Source organism: Neolamprologus brichardi, chromosome 20 (genome assembly GCF_056152115.1).
Source record: "Neolamprologus brichardi isolate AB-2024 chromosome 20, ASM5615211v1, whole genome shotgun sequence".
NCBI classification, from domain to species: Eukaryota; Metazoa; Chordata; class Actinopteri; order Cichliformes; family Cichlidae; genus Neolamprologus; species Neolamprologus brichardi.
This window is the reverse complement of record NC_142123.1, coordinates 7,697,029-7,716,663: the sequence shown is the minus strand read 5'-3', so window position 1 is coordinate 7,716,663 and position 19,635 is coordinate 7,697,029. Positions and strand designations below refer to the sequence as shown.

General features: G+C 39.6%; 1 protein-coding gene across 4 annotated transcripts in view; it reads right to left on the bottom strand.

Moving 5' to 3' along the window:
* Positions 1-19,635, bottom strand: part of cacna1db (calcium voltage-gated channel subunit alpha1 Db) — an 88,844-nt gene that overhangs the window by 46,402 nt on the left and 22,807 nt on the right. For all 4 annotated transcript variants that reach the window (XM_087834088.1, XM_087834090.1, XM_087834087.1 and 1 more), the window contains exons 4-6: positions 5,596-5,735; positions 4,805-4,947; positions 407-559 (exon numbers count right to left, since the gene is read on the bottom strand). In XM_087834088.1, coding sequence (XP_087690214.1) covers positions 407-559; positions 4,805-4,947; positions 5,596-5,735 — 436 coding nt within the window. The remainder of the gene's footprint in view (positions 1-406; positions 560-4,804; positions 4,948-5,595; positions 5,736-19,635) is intronic.

Genomic DNA, 19,635 nt, shown 5'->3' with positions numbered 1-19,635 from the left:
GTCAGTCAGCCATTTTAGACTATAACTGTGGTTTTATGTATGTGTCTTTGTGTACATATGTGCTAATGTCCATCAACATGTCTCTTTTTTTCTGATACACTGACATCAAAGAGTAATGGTAAAGCAAAGGTCAAGCATGTTTACATAATAGCTAGATATTAGTCATTTAATCACTGGATTTAATCCACCATCTGCTGTTCTGCCCTGTTTTCAGTGGCTTGTCACCATTCACATAGGTACATGTGTCCATTCATTTTCAGAGACAGGGATTGAATCCCGAGTCTGTTCTAAGGTGACACGTATGCCTGTTTACATTACATTATGGCGTACAAATCCCTCTTTTAACAGGTGCCTGTAGAAAGTGAAGCAGACGTGTAGTAGCAGACAAGAAAGGAAGATATCTTACCTGTTTCTGTCACGTAACAGGTGGCGTGCATTTTGCCAATAAACAGCTCCAGGCCAATGATGGCATAGATAATAATGACAAAGAGGACCAGCAGAGCGATGTGAAGCAAGGGAACCATGGCTTTAATAATGGAATTTAAAACCACCTGTAAACCTGCAAAAGTATAAAGAAGCTAAAGTCAGTCAGAAGAAGCATCAGTTTTACTCTGTGGGAATTGGGACAGATGCAAAAAGACAAAAACACAAATTATTTACCCAATCATTTAGCCAAGCCATGGTATGATTATCAATCTAAAAGCCCATGATAACAATGATTATGCAAGAAAGCAAACAAAGGACCAAAATATTAAGGCTTAATTAGACTGTAAATAATGAATACGACTCCAACAAACACTAATGGTAACCCTTTACATGGTAAATCATGGCATTTGATGTTGAAAGGTATTGTAAAAAGTAATCAGCTGAAAACCATACTGATACCACAACATTGTATCTAAATGAACATGAGTTTCTTCCTATTATTCACTAAACATTCTTAAAAGAATCTATCTTGGAAATATAAACTAGACAGACATAAATGTGAGAGCTGCAAATAACTTTTATTTTCATTATCAATTTGTCTTATAGTATTTTCTCAGTATTAAGGCATTTTCAATAAATAAAATACAAGAAATAATGAAAAATGAAGTTCCTAATGTGGGGTTAGTGATCGTTTTGTCTGACAAACAGTCCAAAAAGTCTGTTTGTCAGTCCAAAAGTCCTGCAAATTTATTAAGAAGGTGGAACTGTATTTAACCATCAAGACTTTATTGGATTAATAAAAAAGTTTACATTTATTTCTTTTTGATAACCAGCTACAGAACAAAATCTCTAAACGCTTAAAAAAAATCACTTTTCTAGTCAGTTTGCTTAGCTAGCAGCTGGCACGTGGGCAACCTACTGTATGTTTTGCTATACAATACATAGGTATACAGAAACTCGCACACAAACACTGTATTCACAATAGTGCAAACGTACACATTTGTAAAAATGCACAATTTTTTACAAAAGCCTAATTATATCAGTGGATAGGAATGAAAGCTAGCAAACTATCCTCTGCTTTACTAGCTAACGGGTTAAAACATCCCAGCTAAATCAGACTGCAAAGACAAGACAAACGTTAAACTCAGTTTCAGTATAGAACTGAAAATGTCGTTTGAGCTCAATGCATCTTCATCTGTCCCAGAGGTACTTTTTTTTCCTCAGACCTAGCAAATGCTACGTTGCTATGGCAACTCAAAGAATGTAGACACATTAGGGCATGTGTTGATTTAAGGTCAAATGTGTGCTGAAAACAGAAACACTGAAGGAAAAAAGTATATAATGAATGATAAAGAAACTGGGTGATATGATAGGACCTACACAAACTTCTAAGAGCTAATGTTTAACCAACCACCTTATTGGTAAACTACCTTTGCACTGCTAACAGTCAAGTGTCTTTGGAGGGCAGTGGAAGAAATACAATACTCAAATAACCCAAAAGCACAAGCTAACAAAAACCTCACTAAATAGTTAGTGATAATAGTTCCAGAAATGACTACAGAAATGTTCCAGTAGGCCCAGCCTGGACGTCAATAAAAGGTTGGAGTGGGTATAGCAGACAGTAAAGTTAGCAAGTCAAAGCACAGGTCATGCTGCTTTACTGTTGCTAGCACTGTGATTTAATTTTAAAGTGTTTAATACAACACAGTGAATATTTCACTTAGCGAGACAGTGAGATAGTGCTTTATCAAAATTTATACACTTGCAACTTTGTAATAGTCAATCATTCTTTTACCCACATCCTACCTTGGCCACTAAAAGAAGTTTTGAGCTGTTTCATAAACAGGCGGATTATTGAGATCAATAAGCCAAATAAAGACTAAAGAATATATAATTTAAGGTCTTTTTATTTTCAGTTCAAGTCATTTTTATTTTATATAGAGCCAAATCACAACAACAGTCATCTTAATATCACCTTTATATTGTAAGATAAGAATCTTATAATAATTCAGAGAAAAGCTCAACAATCCCCCCCCCCCCCCCCCCCCCCCTCCTATGAGCAAGCACTTGGTGACAGTGGGAAGGAAAAACTCCCATTTAACAGGAAGAACCCACCAACAGAACCAGTCTCAGGAAGGGGCAGCTGTCTGCTGCCATGAGGGGAGGGACACAGGACAAAAGACACATGTATCATTTGTGTGATATTACAAAGTACTAAGTAGTACCTATGGTAGGGTAACTGACTTTGTGATTGCAGCTCATCATTCATATCTTTTTTATTTTTTTTGCTAGTCTTGTGCTTTTCATACAGCTACTATAAGAAACCTCGTCTTATTTGGTAAAGGGTTCCTGCATGTCGTGATTCATTTTATGGCTCTTTTTTCCTTGTTAACAATACTATCAAGATTACAACATCTCAGTGCATAATCACACATTTTTGGGTAGCTTGCTTGCTTACATAAAAACTTTAACAAGCATCCAGTGAAACTCCTTAAAGATGTTTTATTTATTCCTGCATAATTCCTGCCATCCTGAATGACTAAAAACTTTTAATTCAATATCAATTCAATTCAATTTTATTTATATAGCGCCAAATCACAACAACAGTCGCCTCAAGGTGCTTTATATCAAAAACAAGCATTTAAATATTACTGAATGAATTTTAAATAATTATCTGATAGCACTGCAGTTCTAACGGCTTGTTATTACAAATGCTGATGCGATAACGACACCAGAAACAACAGACTCGGTCAGGGTCACCATGTCCTACTTCTCAACTGCATCCTGCCCATGTTTACCTGTCACCTTTGTTTGCAGTGAAAGATATAGAGTAGTTGATATTTGGCCATGCTGACTAATAAAAGCCAGTTAATTACCTTCAAATGCATTTAAAACATATGAGAACTGCTGTTTTGCCTCAAGGACAAATGACCAGAAACACTCCAGCTGCTTGAAATACCCTTTGTTGGGTGTTTTAAGGTTGCCATAGTGACTGTCTTTGCCGAGACAATTCAGCTGAGCTGGAATAGAAATCTAATAACATAACAGAGAGAACCTGGGGACAGCAAAGAAGTGTTTTTCACACAAAACACCGGGTTGAATAAAACATAACAGGCTGAAAATATCAACACAATGTTAATGTGAAAAACATGGTCCCCTAATTCAAGTTCCATAATGTAATAAAGCACAACTTTGAAATCACTGAAAAATTGGGCTACTCATAAGACTGAATGACAAAGCTAGGCTGGCTGGCGAAGAGACTACATGCCATCACCTTTAAGGTGTTAAGGGTGTCTTATAATAAGAAATAAGAAAATGTCCCTAGTGCAAACTCACTTATGCTAACAGCACATGAAATGCTCTGAGGCTCTGTCAGCTGTGTACCCCACCTCTCGCCCTGTAACAGCTGGAATAGGCTCCAGCCCAACTGTGACCCTAAACTGGATAAGTGGAATAAAATGAATAGTTGGAGCAGGTGGAACCATGCTAACTCAGAACAGATCAATTTCACTAAACACACCTAATGATAATTTAGACTAATAACACGCCGTAGTCATGCATTTAGGAGAAAATAGTTCAAACAAATCTACTGTTGTTTAAATTTTTCATTGAATTTTATGCCAGTAGGAAGTTGGGACGTGGCCATGCTTGCCTATTATGTAGATTCCATTACTATGGTGCCATACTCTTCACATCCCATATGTGCACAGCGTTTTTCATCTGCATACCATACTTTGTACGCATTAATGTGTGTATCACAAAAGTGTCCCGTGCACACAGATGCTGGCTTTTGAAATGTGCACCAATAACAAGCCAGATGTTTCTTTCCTTACTCAGAGTCCATGACTCATGTCAACATGTGATCTGTTGTGTCTTTACTGTTTTATTTATGTGCAAGTGACAACAATCCAGCTTTTGAGGATACAGTATTTTATGTTTGCTGGGTACACCCATTTCTCAAGACTATGTGGGTGTGAACATCTGGTTCCAATAGCAAACACGTATCTATCTGTCCCTCACTACACCGATGAATCCTCCGCTTCTTTTTAATGTGTCTCAGAGCAATCCTTCACATGTTTTGATTTCTGTAATTTCAGCAGCTGTTTAGTCCCATTATTTTCTCCCCAAATATATTTCCATTGTGTTTTGTGAGATTTTGTTTGTTTTTTTTCTACTTCCATTGTGTGTTTCAGTGCCATCACAGGATCACGTGCATCCAAGCATACATTATCTACACTCATCTCAACCCAGTCACTGTGAAATTAGCTGAGAACTCCTGTGTGAGTTCATAGGCCGCTTAAATAAAGAGAAGATTAATTGGTTTGGACTCAAGGGCGTAAAACATGTACATTTATTCCACATTTTTATGTTTACTCACTGGGAACTCCAGAGACAAGGCGAAGGGGTCGTAGCACGCGAAAGGCTCGGAGGGCCTTGACGTCAAACCCTCCAGGTTTGCCTCCAGACTGACCACCAGAATCTGCATCTTTGGTTATCATTTCCAGAACCACACTGAACAACCTGGAGAGGAGAGAGGGGGAGAGAGAGGGAGATAAAATATAGAGAAAGTGAGGCAGAGGCATGTAAGGGAAGAAGCAGTAATGGCAATGTGATGAAAACAGAGCAGAAAAAGATAAAAGCAAAAGAGTCAGAAAGCAATGAACAAAGCCGTGAGTCCTCTTTGTTCTTGTCTCTCTGTTCAAGCACCTGCCTGTGCAAGTGTGTATGGTTTATGTGTGTGCTCTTTGCATATGTCTATGCATATTTACCTTTAGTTTTTCACACCTCATCACAGTTTACATTGAAGTCCCACAGGAGCCAGGTGGTCTACTGATAAACCATCACTCTATACAAAGCCATGTGTTTGTGTCTTTGTGCGTGTATGTGTGTGCACTTTGGTGCATGTGCTCAAAACGTCACTATTGTAGTGATACAGGACAGAATTTATAAGGTCATGATTCATTTTTGATTGAGAGAGCGGATGGCCAGATGTTGGGCTAAGTTTGCGCAAATGCACAAATGTGTGTTCTACCATCTTTTTTCAAGTACATGGAAGAGAGCGTAGCAGATGTGCGCATGATTGGTTCCTTATGTAAAAAGAATTGTGTGCGTGTGCAAATGTGTATTTGTACGTATATATCCTGCATTATGTGCTACCTGTAAACTCACCCCACAATGACAATGACAAAGTCCAGCATGTTCCAGCCGTTTCTGACGTAGGAGTTTTGGTGCATCACCAGACCGTAGGCAATAATCTTCAGAAATGTCTCTATTGTGAAAATGATGAGGAAGGCATACTCTACTGTCTCCTGCATAGAGGGAACAGAAACAAGGAAGAAAACAGGTGTAAAGAGGAGAGGGGTGGAGGACAATGAAAGATGTTTATTTAAACTTTGCGACCTTGTTGGTCAATGGTGTGTGCAACGACTTGCGGCCGCACACGCATGACCAAGTCCTAGCCCCCCCGTCCTATCACAGAAATAATTTCAAGATAAAAGCACATTCAACAAATGTAGCCTGCGTGTGCTGAGCTAGAGGACATGCTGACTAAATAAACCCCCGAAAAAGTACTTTAAAAATTAATCCTAAATCTATTCAGCCAGATGAAATCAAGATTAAAAAAGGTAATTCATCCGTGGGCATAAAGCACATCATCAAACAGAAATCTCTCTAATAATCCGCTCATCAATTATCAGTTGAGTTACTATAATAAGGTTATAATATTGACATGAAAACACCGCTTTAAAATGCATTAATATTCACTGATACGAACTCGGTGAACTCTGTGGTATTTATGGTGTATATCTCTTTATGAGCCAAGACAGCCTCGCCAGTTTTGTTTGTATTTATATCTATACACATGTAAGACATGTCTTCTTCTTTTTCTTCAGGCTGCCACAGGGGTCACCACTGCACATCATCTGCTTCCATTTCAGTCTAACCCTAGCATCCTCTTCTGGCACACCAATCCCCTGCATGTCTTCCTTCACTACATCCACAAATCCTTTCTGTGATCTTTCTCTTTTCCTCCTGCCTGGCAGCTCCATCTTCAACATCCTTTTCCCACATGCACTCTTCCTCCCATGTCCACATGTTTGTGAGGTGTGACAATTTAAATCTAGATCTTAAGGAACCATATCATTCCTTAAAATAAAAGTTTGCTAAAGAGTCTACATATAAGGCTTGCAATAGTGCACTGTGTTCATTCTGATGATTTATTCGTATTTTCATGATTCAGGCTTCAAGCGTGTCCATATAAAATAAAACTGAAACAGCATTTTTCTTAGAGCCGTAGTGTCACATGTAACAAGACAGTGCTGAAGTGCAGGAGCAGACATCATGATGCATTGAGAATAGACATGACACAACAAGCAGAAACAAACTTTCCAGTAGTGATGTTTTAAGTTAAATGTGGCTCAGTCCTGAAATGTTCAGGTACCCATAATGCATATCGCACAAGTGTTCTAGTTCAAGAATGGACTGTGAGTCTGGTTCTGAAAGTAAAGAAAATTGTGAGTTTTTCATGAGTACAAGATGTTTACACCAAAAGAAAAAAAAAAAAAACAGAAAAGACAATCATAAGATGTCTTTTGAGATACAGCAGCAGCATTGTGAAATATGATGTAACACCAGCTTTATATGGAAGGATGTGACTGTGGGTGGAAATGACCCCCGTTCATTCATTTGCATTCAGGTGAACCTCATAAACACAGCTCAGGGAGAGATGTACTGAAAGCCAACAACACAAAATCCAAAAGAGGACGTCGCAAAATCAATGGCGCTGTGTGACTGACGCATCATCTCGGGCAAAAGTGTTGCAGAAAAACCGAAGCGGTGACCACTAAGCAGCAGACATGCTGCCAGTGCGTATATTTTGAGGCCAAAAAACAGAAAAGATGAAAAGTCTTCAAGTCATACTGTATGTCCTGGTGCATCATCAGCATGTTTCCATGGTAACTATGTGCCCGGTAATGCAAATATGTCCCAGAATTTGGATATTTCCACATACACACACACACACACACATCTATTTATTGTGCTTACACATTATTTCACTTTCTCACCTCCACTTTCTTTTTCTCTCACACAGAAACACATTTCTCTCTCCTACGTATCTCACTTCTCTCTCCCTCTCTCTCTCTTTCTGCCTCTCCCACACACAACTTTCTCTCTCTCGCTTTCTCTCCACTTGTCATCCTCTCTCTGTCTCTTATTTACGAACCAAAAGGTGAGTGAGTCGGCAGGTTTTAAGGCCCATTAAGTTAAGCACTCCTGTTGTTGATTTAAAGGACGCAGACACGCAGAGCGCACTCGGACAGCGTGCGCAAAGATACGTGGTTACTGAAAGAGACTGACGACATCAGCAGCACGCACACTCAGACTTCACACCCACACAAGTGGGCAGAGAGACCTGCAATGATACACAAACTCAAACCATGCTTCTGAAAAGCAGCAAGTCAATCAGACCAACACTTTCACTGAAAAATTTTAAATGCCGCTGGCAATGGTGGCTGAAAGAAGAACACTTAATCAGCAGCCACTGTAGGCTACTATAGTGTTTTTTTTTTAAGTTTTAGCTCTATTGACTCTTTAGATTAACTGTGAGCATGCAATTTATCCATGTAGTCTACTTAAGATTACAGATGTATTTTCTTTTCAGGCAGCCACTGGAGCTCTGAGCATCACTGTGCAGAAAGATGTACAGTAAGACTACAAATAACAGGCACAAACAACAAAACATAGCAAGCTGTCGAGCGGCCACGTCACACCAGCGTCAGTGCACCCAGACATTGATTCTAAAGTCTCTGTAACAACAGCAGGAAGGATGGATGCTTCATTCTTCCAAAAGACATCCTGGATTTGATGTTTTAATGATGGTGGTGGAGACAGCTGTCTGACAAAATCTCCTACAGCTGACCCCACTGGGGGTCACAGCTGGTGAGTGCTAAAGCTATTCCATATGATGTCCATTCTTATCAAAAGCACTCACCCCTCGTGTGTGATGAATGGAGGCATTGTCAACATGGAACGAGGATAACAGTGGTCACTCAGACCTGTTTACCCGCTGTCGTTCAGTGTGATCTGGAAAGTTTTAAATCTCTAGTGCAGGAAACATGTTTTTTTTTTCAGTTATGAAACTTTTAAATTAAAATATATTTGTCTTTTATGACTTCAGTATTTTTTTGTATTGAGTAGGCAGAATGTTTTCTCGGACACCAATGGCAAGTAATGTTAAATTTAATAAACATAACCCCGTCTCCTAATTTCAGCTGTGTTCCAACACAATGAAAAGATAACAGACAACAAATAAAACTGGTATGTACATGGCAGTGACAACAGATGCAAAGGAATTGTCAGCATGAACTTCTAGTGAGATTTAACTATACCTTTATAAGCAAAATTGCAATAAATAAGAAAAGAGTTGGCGAGATCACGTCATTATGCAAACATTATTACTTTTAAGGGAATTTAGTGAGTGGAGCAACTCACACAAATGTCAAAGACAGGCTTGTGTTTTGAGTGCCTGTCTGTTCGCAGTTCAGTCTTGTGCAATATAAAACTGATATGTAAATGTTCCTGGGTCAAACCTAGAACTCATAGTGCTTTTGTAACTTTTAATAGAAAGCTGAAGGCTCAGTCAAACACAAAGACAGCCTATTCAGATGCTGTCAGATTAATGGAAATGAGCACAGGTCTTAAGCTTAAGTTTAAAAAACATTTTTTACATTGGTTTGGCAAAACTGTTAAACCTGCATTTTCTACTGTACCTCAAACAAATATGAGTTTGACAAATTGTATCAAAATCTTTTGATTTAGATCCAATACAGAAAAACCTAAACTGAGATAGGTCTGCAAACTCTTCACCAGAAATGGAAATATCCTTTATGCAAGTTTTTTTTTTTTTTTTTTTAAATCAAAAACATGCAAATTCACTGCTTTGGTCTTTTCATACTGCAGAACTATCCAGATGCTCTGTATGAGTAACTCAGCTGCTGAGTAAATATTGGTATTTCAACAATGGCCATGTCTTTGTCTGTGTCTTAATTGTTAACGGTGTTAACTGAGAGTGGTGTCTCAACAGCAGCTGGGGGGGGGGGGGGGGGGGGGGCAGTTAACGTCAACAAGCCCCACAATTCAGAGCTGTTTCTCAGTGATAAGAGCCTTCAAGGCACACATGAACACACACCTGCCTACATCCAATTTAGCATTCTTGCCTTGTCCTCTTGTTGTTTACACAGGAATGATATGTTCGCTGTTCTGTTTAGTGAACAGCTGACAAATTGTGCGTGCGTGCGTGCGTGCGTGCGTGCATGCGTGCGTGCGTGTGAGTGTGTGTGTGTGTGTGTGTGTGTGTGTGTGTGTGTGTGTGTGTGTGTGTGTGTGTGTGCGTGTGTGCGCGTGTGTGTTTCAGCGAACTGGATTTAGGTCGTGACTTGGGAGTAAGGCCGATAATGAAGAGTGGAGATTACCACAGGACAATGGAGACAACAAACGTAGTGCATAGGTGATCTCACAATGCAAGTTGTATACACATAAAAAACCTAATGAATACACATTTGCATGGTAGAAAGATAGAAAAAGTTGTCATGTTAAATGTTAAAGCTCATGACAGTACAATTGGAAAATAGAAGCTGCATGTGAACAAACACGAGACTGTTGGAACAAGAAGATGAGACCAAAGTGGAGATGTCTGGCTGTTTGGTGAAAACCAGAAACAGCTCATACCAGCTATGTTGGTGAAGGGGTACACAGGATCTGGCTACCTTGTAGTCACTGAGTTTACCATGAACTCCTCTGTCAGTATTCTGGAGTCAAATGTGAGGCCATCTGTCCAACTGCTAAAGCTTGTTAGAGCATACAACAGGACAATGGGTCCAAGCACAGCAGCTAATCTACAACAGAAAAGCTGAAAACACAAGACAATCAAGGTGTTGCAAAGCCCAGACCTCAAGCTGATTGTAACGCTGTGGTGGGACCTTAAGAGAGCTGTGCGTAAACAATTGCCTTTAGGCCAAACCATTATGCAGACAAGAACAGAAGCAGCAGATAGCAGTAGGACAGGTGCAGGGATGCGATGCTATTAATTAAAAGTAAACACTTCCTGCATCTGCTTCACTTTAAAAGCTTTCAAGTGAAATTACGTATTATGACGTTTGTTGTGAAGCAGCTGCGGGGAGACTTCAGCACTTCATGAACATGGAGAGGCGCTTTCAATTTTGCTATTTGTCTGTTTAAATATCTCAACTGAATAACAACCTGCAAGAACTCTTTTTGTTTTTAAGCCCATAATAAGGTAAGGATTATAGGAACTATCAAAGCCTACAATGCACAGAAGTGGATTTATTAAGTGTAGTCTTTAAGCAGACTTTGGTCTCTGCCCTGTTACATACCTAGCTATAGCACACATGCTATGATGTTATATAATAAATATTAAATCCCTTTTATTCTTCCCATCCCTGAGAGATTCCTGGATAGTAAGTGGAGTGTGAGAGAAGCACGTGGCGCAGGCCTGAAGCTGCCTCTGCGTGAGAGAACTGGAGCGGGGTTGAGTGCTGACCAGGAGAGAGAAAAAGCGAGACGGGGTGGTGTGTGTGTGTGTGTGTGTGTGTGGGGGGGGGAGGGGGGGGGGGCGACACACACATCTAAACACTGTCAACACACGTCTGTCTTTGGCCCTTTGTTCTGTTAAAAGTGAGGATCCAGAACGAATGTTGTGTTTGTTTTTGTCATGTTCTTCCTCAAGGGACGGCATCCCCTGTGTTTGTTTCCTGTGTCCGAACTCAGTGAAAAATGCTCCTCCCGTGCTTGTAACAGGGATGCTGTCGCCATGGAAATCAGGCTTGTTGCATGTGTGGGCAGAGAATGAAACTTGGAGTGCTTAAGTGAAGGATACTCAAGACGACTGCCTCTGGTACACCCTACTGGTTTAGATGAACAGGAGATGCCCTACATTCAGTTTTCAGTCCTTCAGCTTGAAAATAATGCTTTTACGTCATCAAAATACAAAAGACATTAAAGAAAATTTGAGGATAATAAAACGTATGATCCAAATAATGCACATTATGTGTTACTATTACTGTTTAATTATAATTACACTTTTTAATTCCATATACTCGCTTACTATTGTGTGGAGGAGCAATCAATCTGCCAGTGGAGCTGAAGACAACAGAAAAAGGACTTTTCTCTGGAAGAGCAAAAGGCCTTTTGTGTTTACTGTAAGCATTTAGGGTCAGTTTAGTAAAACAGGATGGCAGCGAGCATTAATCTCCTTGTGCAAAATGACTTTGTACACTATGGCATAAGATGCGTTTGCTTCCCGTAGAGAGCAGCAAAAACTGAGGTCCATCCACTCCCAGCGAAGCAGCTTAATTGATTTAAGGAGGAGCAGCGAGTCCTGTAAGCTCCAAAATCCCCTGTTTTGGGAGCTAGACAAGAAATTTTGGTTGCTTGAGCGAAAGCCAAAAGAGCTGACAGTCTGTGTGCAGCGGATGAACAAAATGTCCTAGTTGATGTTTTTGGACTTACAGAGACTCCAGACCATGTTTTCAATCAAGCACAGTTTGGGTTACGAGCACTCAGGTAGAGCTGTGCTGTTGATATGAAAAGATTTAAAAGGTTATGCTCCATGTGAGCTTAATGATTGCAATGCAGCAGCTACATTTCTTTAGTATTTTAACTGGGCTGTGCGACAGATGATTGGCAGCTCTTTTCTGCACACCAGTCCTTCACTAGTCTGGACAAATGTGCAAATTGGTGCACTGCCAGTTTTAAGAGCAAACTCTGGTACATTTGTCTTTTCTTTAATAAATCTAAATTGCCACACACATAAATGAATGCCCCTGATTTTAAAACCCAAATGTTGTGTGTAATATATTTTTCTTTTGATTATTTTTTATTTTGAAAAATTGCTGACTTGGTAGAAACTAATATTCTGTGATACCAAGATACTGATTTTATCTCTAGTATCAGGAGTCCTTGGGGTAACCTGTGGGGTTTTGAAGAATACAGTATCATACTTGTACAAGTGGGTCGTGGATTTGTACTATGGGCATGGGTGAATGTATACATTCCTCCCACTTGTTTCTATTTAATTCAATTCGAGTTCATTTATATAGCACCAAATAAACAGACGCCTCAAGGTGCTTTGTACTGTAAGGTAAAGACCCTACATTACTGGAGGGAAAACCAAATCAATCAGATGATATAGGAGCAATTACAAGGTGACAGTGGGAAGAAAAAAAAACTCCCTTGTAACAGGAAGAAACCTCGCTCCGACAGGGTCAGCCTTCTGCAGTGTTCTACACTAAATTCTACCCACTTTAACACATTTAATTACATGTAAATTTTCCATGTAATTGTGTTACAAAAGTACAGTGTCACATGTTAAATTTAATGGAATCTGGTCAAATGAATGTATGTTGCATCCATTCAGTTTATGTCAAGCAGATTTGCAAAGATATTATAGGTATTTGCAACAAACAACGTTTCTATATTTCAGCTGCATTTAACACAAAACTCTTGCTTCGAGTTTATTGAGAGTAAAAAAATATTTTTTTTAATGTGTGGGGGAGGGGGAAAGAGAAGACGAAAAGGAGAGTACAGGGAGGACGGATGAAGCACGGACTATGAGAGAGAGAAGACAGATTTTTGCAAAGAGCAGTGTGCACAAATGTGGAATAATATTTTGTATCACATGGTAGATATCTGCGGACAAGCAGTTGTTCTTATTATAGTATTTTCTACTCCACTTGGAGGACATGTGTAGGTGGTACCCTTGTTTGCACATTCAGAAAAATTGAGAGGGCACGTGGACGTCTGCCTCACATTCAGCCTCTGAAGTTAATGTGGGACAAAAGCAGGTGTTCACATACGCTGAGACAGTACAACCCCCATGTAAGCATTTATGTCAACCGAACAGGACTGAAATAGTTTAAAATATAATTATTATTTTTTTACAAGAGCATGTACAAAGCATCTTTGTACGGTGCTCATCTTTAGCTAACTGCCTGGCATGTATCTGATCAGGTTAGCCCTTAAATCATATAATGAAGTGATCATTCACTGTTCACTGTAAGGATACACTCATATAATAATATGGAGTCTAAAAGAGGCAGAGCGCAGTGCGTGTATTTCTGTGTTTACATTGGCCAGTGTGGGCGTACGTGATGTGAACGTGTGTAACCATGATGACTCAATGTAACGCTCTTTTTCCTCACAGAATAATTATATTAATTTGATATAATTGAGTTTCATTTTAACATGCACAGAGCACAGTTCTTCATGCAGACGGTCAGTCTGCTCTGCATAAGCATGGCTCGTGTTTTTGCTGTTGTCTTGGGAAACTGCAACAGAAAAGTTGATGAGTATAAATGCAACGACATCACAGCAAGCCAGAGAGAAAAGAGCAGTGGAGAATGAAAGGCAATGCATATGTGAGGAAAAAGGAAAATCACATACACAGATAAAACCATTTTTTTAAAACTACTAACAGAATTGGATTAGTGTGAAATTAGTATTGCTGTATATGATATCTTGTAACTTTCGCATTAGCTTGTTGGATAAAAAAAAAAAAAAAAAAAAGAGTTAAGCGTGTAACAGAAACCTTTAAATACACACTGGTATCTTAAAATAAGCATAACATGCTTCACACAGGTAGTGAATCAGAATGAGTTACATACAGTGCAGTTATTCCTGCATGCTTGCTGTATACGTACACTCTGTCAATAGACTGTGGTAAAATGATAAGAATCAATTACTGTGTTCTCCAATATGAGAAAGTGGGAGCAGCAGTGGTGATTTGGCTGTACTCTGCAAGTGCCACATTATGTTGTGTGAATCTTTGCAGTTATACTAGCAAGTAATTTTTTTTGCACTCTCCCAGTACACATGACCACCTAATTCATTATTTGAAAGTGGTTTGGCAGTCTTGGTTAGGATTAGTTGTCCTGATCTCACCTACAAATCTGCAGTAGTAGTTAAAGAATATATTATGCAAACCAAAGCACTGATCAACTGTGTGTTAATGCTTGAAAATGTGTCAGTCTATCAAATAATAATAATAATAATAATAATGCAAATGCAGAGAGTAACAACGGCCAAAAACACTCTCACTAAACTGTGAAAATGAGCATTTGATTATGTGGATTAAGGGGTTCAAATCATACTGGATCATTGTTAGTGCGGACTGTTTTCACGTTTATCTGTGCTGTTATCCTGAGGAAAGAGAAAAGCTCTCTGCCATCTTCACTTCTCCTCCATGCTTCCCTCTTATCAGCCTTTGTGTAAGTTAAGGAGCTGCTGTGACAAGAGTCTGCTGTTGTTTAGCACACCGAAAGATAGCAGGCGAGGCAGAAATGGGTGTACCAAAACAATGCAGGACAAAAGCAGTTCCTCACTGAACGGCCTCTGTGGGCAAACACTTCCTTTCTCAAAGGAATTATGACACTGTTCTTTAGATTTAAGATTACCTATAAATAAATTTCCATCGGTTCGGTGCAGTGTTTTCATATGATGCTATTAGAAGAACCCATGGGAAAAAACATGCACAGATGTGTGTACTATGCTGAGAAATAATCCATGACTGAATCCAGGAATGATTCCAGTACTGAAACTAATTTCATTTGAATTGGAAGCGACACGATTCCAGACCCAGTTACATAAGGCTGTAAATAATCTGAGTGGACATGAGAGAAAGTGTGGAAATAAATGATTGGAGGTGACAGCAGTGGAGGTGTTAACTATAGAAAAGCTGTAAAATTGAGCAGTGACAGTCTGCAGATGGCTGCTATACTGACAAACCTACATTTCTTTTTCTGTCTGGTTCTTCACACCCTCGGTTGTTAAACACAACAGATTTGCTTTATCCTGCTGGGTGTATTCCCCCTTCTTCTAGCTCCATACATTAAGGATTTTAGTCTTCCCATCATGAGTAATGCAATACCATTGGCACCAGATACACAGAGCTACAAAGACTTCAGTGACAAAAGTGTCCAGGCGTCCCGATCTCAACATGAAAAGACTAAAGATACTAACATAAAAGCACAAACTAGCTTTTTTATGTTGTTGCTGGTTTTAAATATCATTCCAGTTAGTTTATTTGGATCATTTTTTTACTGTGTTTGATTGAAATTGACAGATTAAAATGCTTTTGATTATTTTTTTCCAATGGACCGTCTTTTTATGTGCTTTTGATAACCCAATTTATGCACAGTATATATGCCTGAGTGTATGCGTGTGTGACTGTATGCTTATAATTGATCACAAACAAGGAACATCACCATGCCTGACCTGCCTAAACAAATCAGCTGGGAGCATCAGAGCACACACACACACACACAGCTGACGCAGGTTCAGTCGATGTCACTTCCCTCAGTGATGGTAATACGAGCTGTCATTAGGTTCAATGCAATGTGGCTCAGGCTGCATTGTGTATGTGGTTTGTGTGTGTTTAAACCATGGCAATTCAGCACCTAAGAGTTATTGTAGTATCACATGATGTTCTGTGAATGAACTGTGATCCACTGCGATGATGTCACGGTAGATCACATGATTTGTCTGCTGATTGTTGTGTTTTTAAGCATGAACAGAATCGAAATTAAATAGATCCCGATGCATGAATCAGTTCTCTATCGCCTAAAAAGGTGAAGAACCAAGCAAGACAAACACGAGGTGTCACATTGGCTCCTCTTTGGACTCTAAAGCCAAAGCCTGGTCTCTGTATGTCCTTCACCTCTAAAAAAATCCTTTTCTGTTTGTCTTTCTACTTTCGCCCTGTACTGGAAAAGCCCTCTGGAACAAGAGAGTTTTTTTTGCTGATGTCAAATGACATCAGCAGCTGATGATGTGTCATGGTAATATCTACACAGGGGGAACCAAGGAGCTGTAGCCAGTCCCATACCAATCAGTGACAACATTAAAAACAATTGCTTAATAATGTATAGCTCCCCCTCGTGCAGAAAAAAGCGGCTCTGATCCATCGAGGCATGGACTCAGCAGGCATGGGTTTAATGTTGCACTAGAATAGTGGATAGCTATGCTGAAGTCTGATATTGTCCAGAACAGCTTCAAAGACTGTGGTTCTGAGAAGCACGGTGCCTCTGCAGGGCCTCTTTGTCTTCAAAAACATTCTTTGGCAGCTACACTACCACCTCTGCTAACTAACTTTATGAGAGTGTTTATGCATGGGAATATTTTTGTGGACGTCTGTGTATACTCTTGTGAGAGTGTAAGAGTGAGAGTGCTTTAGTGTGATTCTGTCAGCAGGCCACTGCATGGTTGTTTGTGAGGTCACAGACGTGTAGGTGAATCAACCAGACAGCCAGAAGCAGGCCAATCAGCTCCTATTAGCCCGTTTCCCTTTGGTCTTAATCAGATTAATGACAGCCAGAAAGGCTCAGGATGTCCTGCTCAAAGCAATGAGCAGGACATCAACAGAAGAGCCACCGATATTCCCATCTTTTTATTCTTAGGAGAAGAGGAAAGTTTTTCACAAAGATTATATCGGGCTGTGATATAACCTTTTAGCATGTTAATTTTCTCTCGTTTAAAAGCATATATATTTTAAGCTTTCATGAAAATGCTGAATTAAACAAGAAAGGTAGGTAGTCACACATGCATGCACACACCACTCGCTTTAATGATTAGGTCCATCTTTTTATCCACATGTTATATTCATGAGATAAACTGTGGTGGAAGTGCAAGTGGTTGCAATATAGACCATTACATATTTTCACCTCTACTGTTTATGTGCTGCAGGTTAGAGCTGGCAAAGATTAGATTTTTACTGTAAGCTTCCTGTCTCCCTGTTTGTGTCCCTCATCCCTCACAGATCTCTCACATACAGAAATAGAGGTCTGTCCTGTGATATCATGTCAGATGTAGATGATACAGAGAGCTCTGTAATTCTCCCTAATTATTATACTGATAAGTCGTGACTTAGAGACACTGTCTCCTTCTGAAGGCCACACTTCATGCAGTAGTATGGTGTGTTTCATTATGGGAATCTGTATCACTAAGACTAATTTATCTCCAAATTAAGTCAAACTTTATACATTTGTCCACGACCTGTAGATGTAACTGATTATTAAAATAGATCTAGTTGTATGTGTTGTATGAGTGTGCCAAAACAACTAAATAAAAGATAAACAGCCAAGAAGTCATCCGAAATAAGATCAAATACTTTGCATTACTGTGTCAGAGTAGTCTGTCAAAAATCATGTCCTAGATGTGCATGTTAGAAAGTACCTCATTTTAGTTAATGTCACTGGTTTCAGGACATCAGTCAGTCATTGCAAAGGATTGGCACCCAAGTATGTAAAATATAAATATAATAATTATGTATTTAATAATGGTAACTTGCACAATTACTTTAAAGCCTGTAAAAATGATGGCACTAAACAAAAAATTGATTTAATTCCTCAAAAGTTATTGTAATGCTTTATTAAAATACTTGAATTCAAGCTAAAAAATCTGCATTAAAATGGCAAATTCAATGTAAGGATGTAAAAAGATACATGTAGGAAAACTTTATCTCATGGACCTGACTGCATGTACCATCTTTGGACAATTTGAACAACACAGAAATTAAATTAAATTAAACTATTTTCAGATAAGAGATGTTCATAATCCAGATGTTAAAAGAGTGAGTGTGGCTACAAATGCAGTCAAAACATCACTGGTGAAGGCTGACGACCAAAAAGCTAACTTGTTCCAAATTCCATTCTACAGCATGGAAGATCCCAGTGAGCACAGTGGCCTCCATCATCTGTAAATTGAAGAAGTTTGGAACCACCAAGGCTCTTGCTAAAGCTGGCTACCCACCCCATCTGAGGCTCTTAATCAGGAAGATGACTAAAAACCCAATGGTCACTCAGACAGAGCTCCAGTGTTGCTCTGTGAAGAGAGGAGAGCTTTCCAGAAGTAAGACAATTTCTGCAGAACTCCTCAAGGTACATGACAGCCAGCCTGGAGTTTGCCATAAGGTACCTGAATGACTTTCATATCATGAGAAACAAATTATCTGGTCTGATAAAACAAAGAATGAAGTCTTCAGCCTTGAACACTCTCCTGTCCTCCTTGTTCTCAATTTCTTGTTCTTCTCTTCCTCCTCTCAGTCTGCCTCTCTCTTATGTTGAGAGCCATCAACCCCTGAATGCCCGGCGGCATTTCTGGAGGAAGCCAGAAATGGCTAATACCATCCCTACAGTGAAGCATGATGATGGCAGCATCATGCTGTGGGCAGTGTTGGGGAGTAACGGAATACATGTACCGCCGTTACGTATTTAAAATACAAAATATGAGTAACTGTATTCCGTTACAGTTACCGTTTAAAAAGGTGGTATTTAGAATACAGTTACTTTGTTGAAATAAATGGATTACACTCGGTACTTCCCTGTTTCATATTGTGGCGGGCCAGGCTTGTTTGAGTTTTGTTTGACAGCTACGTTCTGTTGTTCCAGGCGGCAGCTTTGCGGTTGCCATGGTTACAGGGCGACGCTCTCTCTCTGCGTGTTTCCTGGGTGAGAGAGGCCTTTTTGTTGTTGTTGTGCTAAGCTAATAGGCAGAATACAGGTATAGCTCTAAAGAATGTAGCATCATAGGCAGTGCAGTACGTGCTGCAGGGAGAATGGACTGCCATACCCGTTATGTGTCTGTGAGCGAGGGAGGGAGAAAAAGGAAAAGTACGAGCTGTCATCGAGCAAAAACAGGAGCTGGAAGCATGTAAATATAATAATAACCACTGCAGCCAAGAAGAGTGCCTGACGAGCCCAGTTGTAAGTAAGCTATTAAAACTCGACTGTACACCGTGTTCGTGTTTTCCTCCGAAACAATAAGTTCCGTTGGAGCAGGCTTTCAACACCTCTCTCTGTCTCTCGCTAGCAAAGTTGACCCAGACAAAGTAAAGCTAGTTTTCGGCTACGAGCCCGACACGAACCCACCGTATTAGCCAGAGGTCCCTTTACTACGGTTCGGAGCCGCGGACCTTCAGTAACAGCAATAAATCACAGCAATAGTACATGTAGTTGTAAACAGCATGATAATATATTAAGTAATCCAAAGTATTTAGAATACGTTACTCTCATTGAGTAATGTAACGGAATACGTTACAGAATACATTTTGGGACATGTATTCTGTATTCTGTACTGGAATACATTTTAAAAGTAACCTTCCCAACACTGGCTGTGGGGATGTTTTTGTGGCAGAAGGAA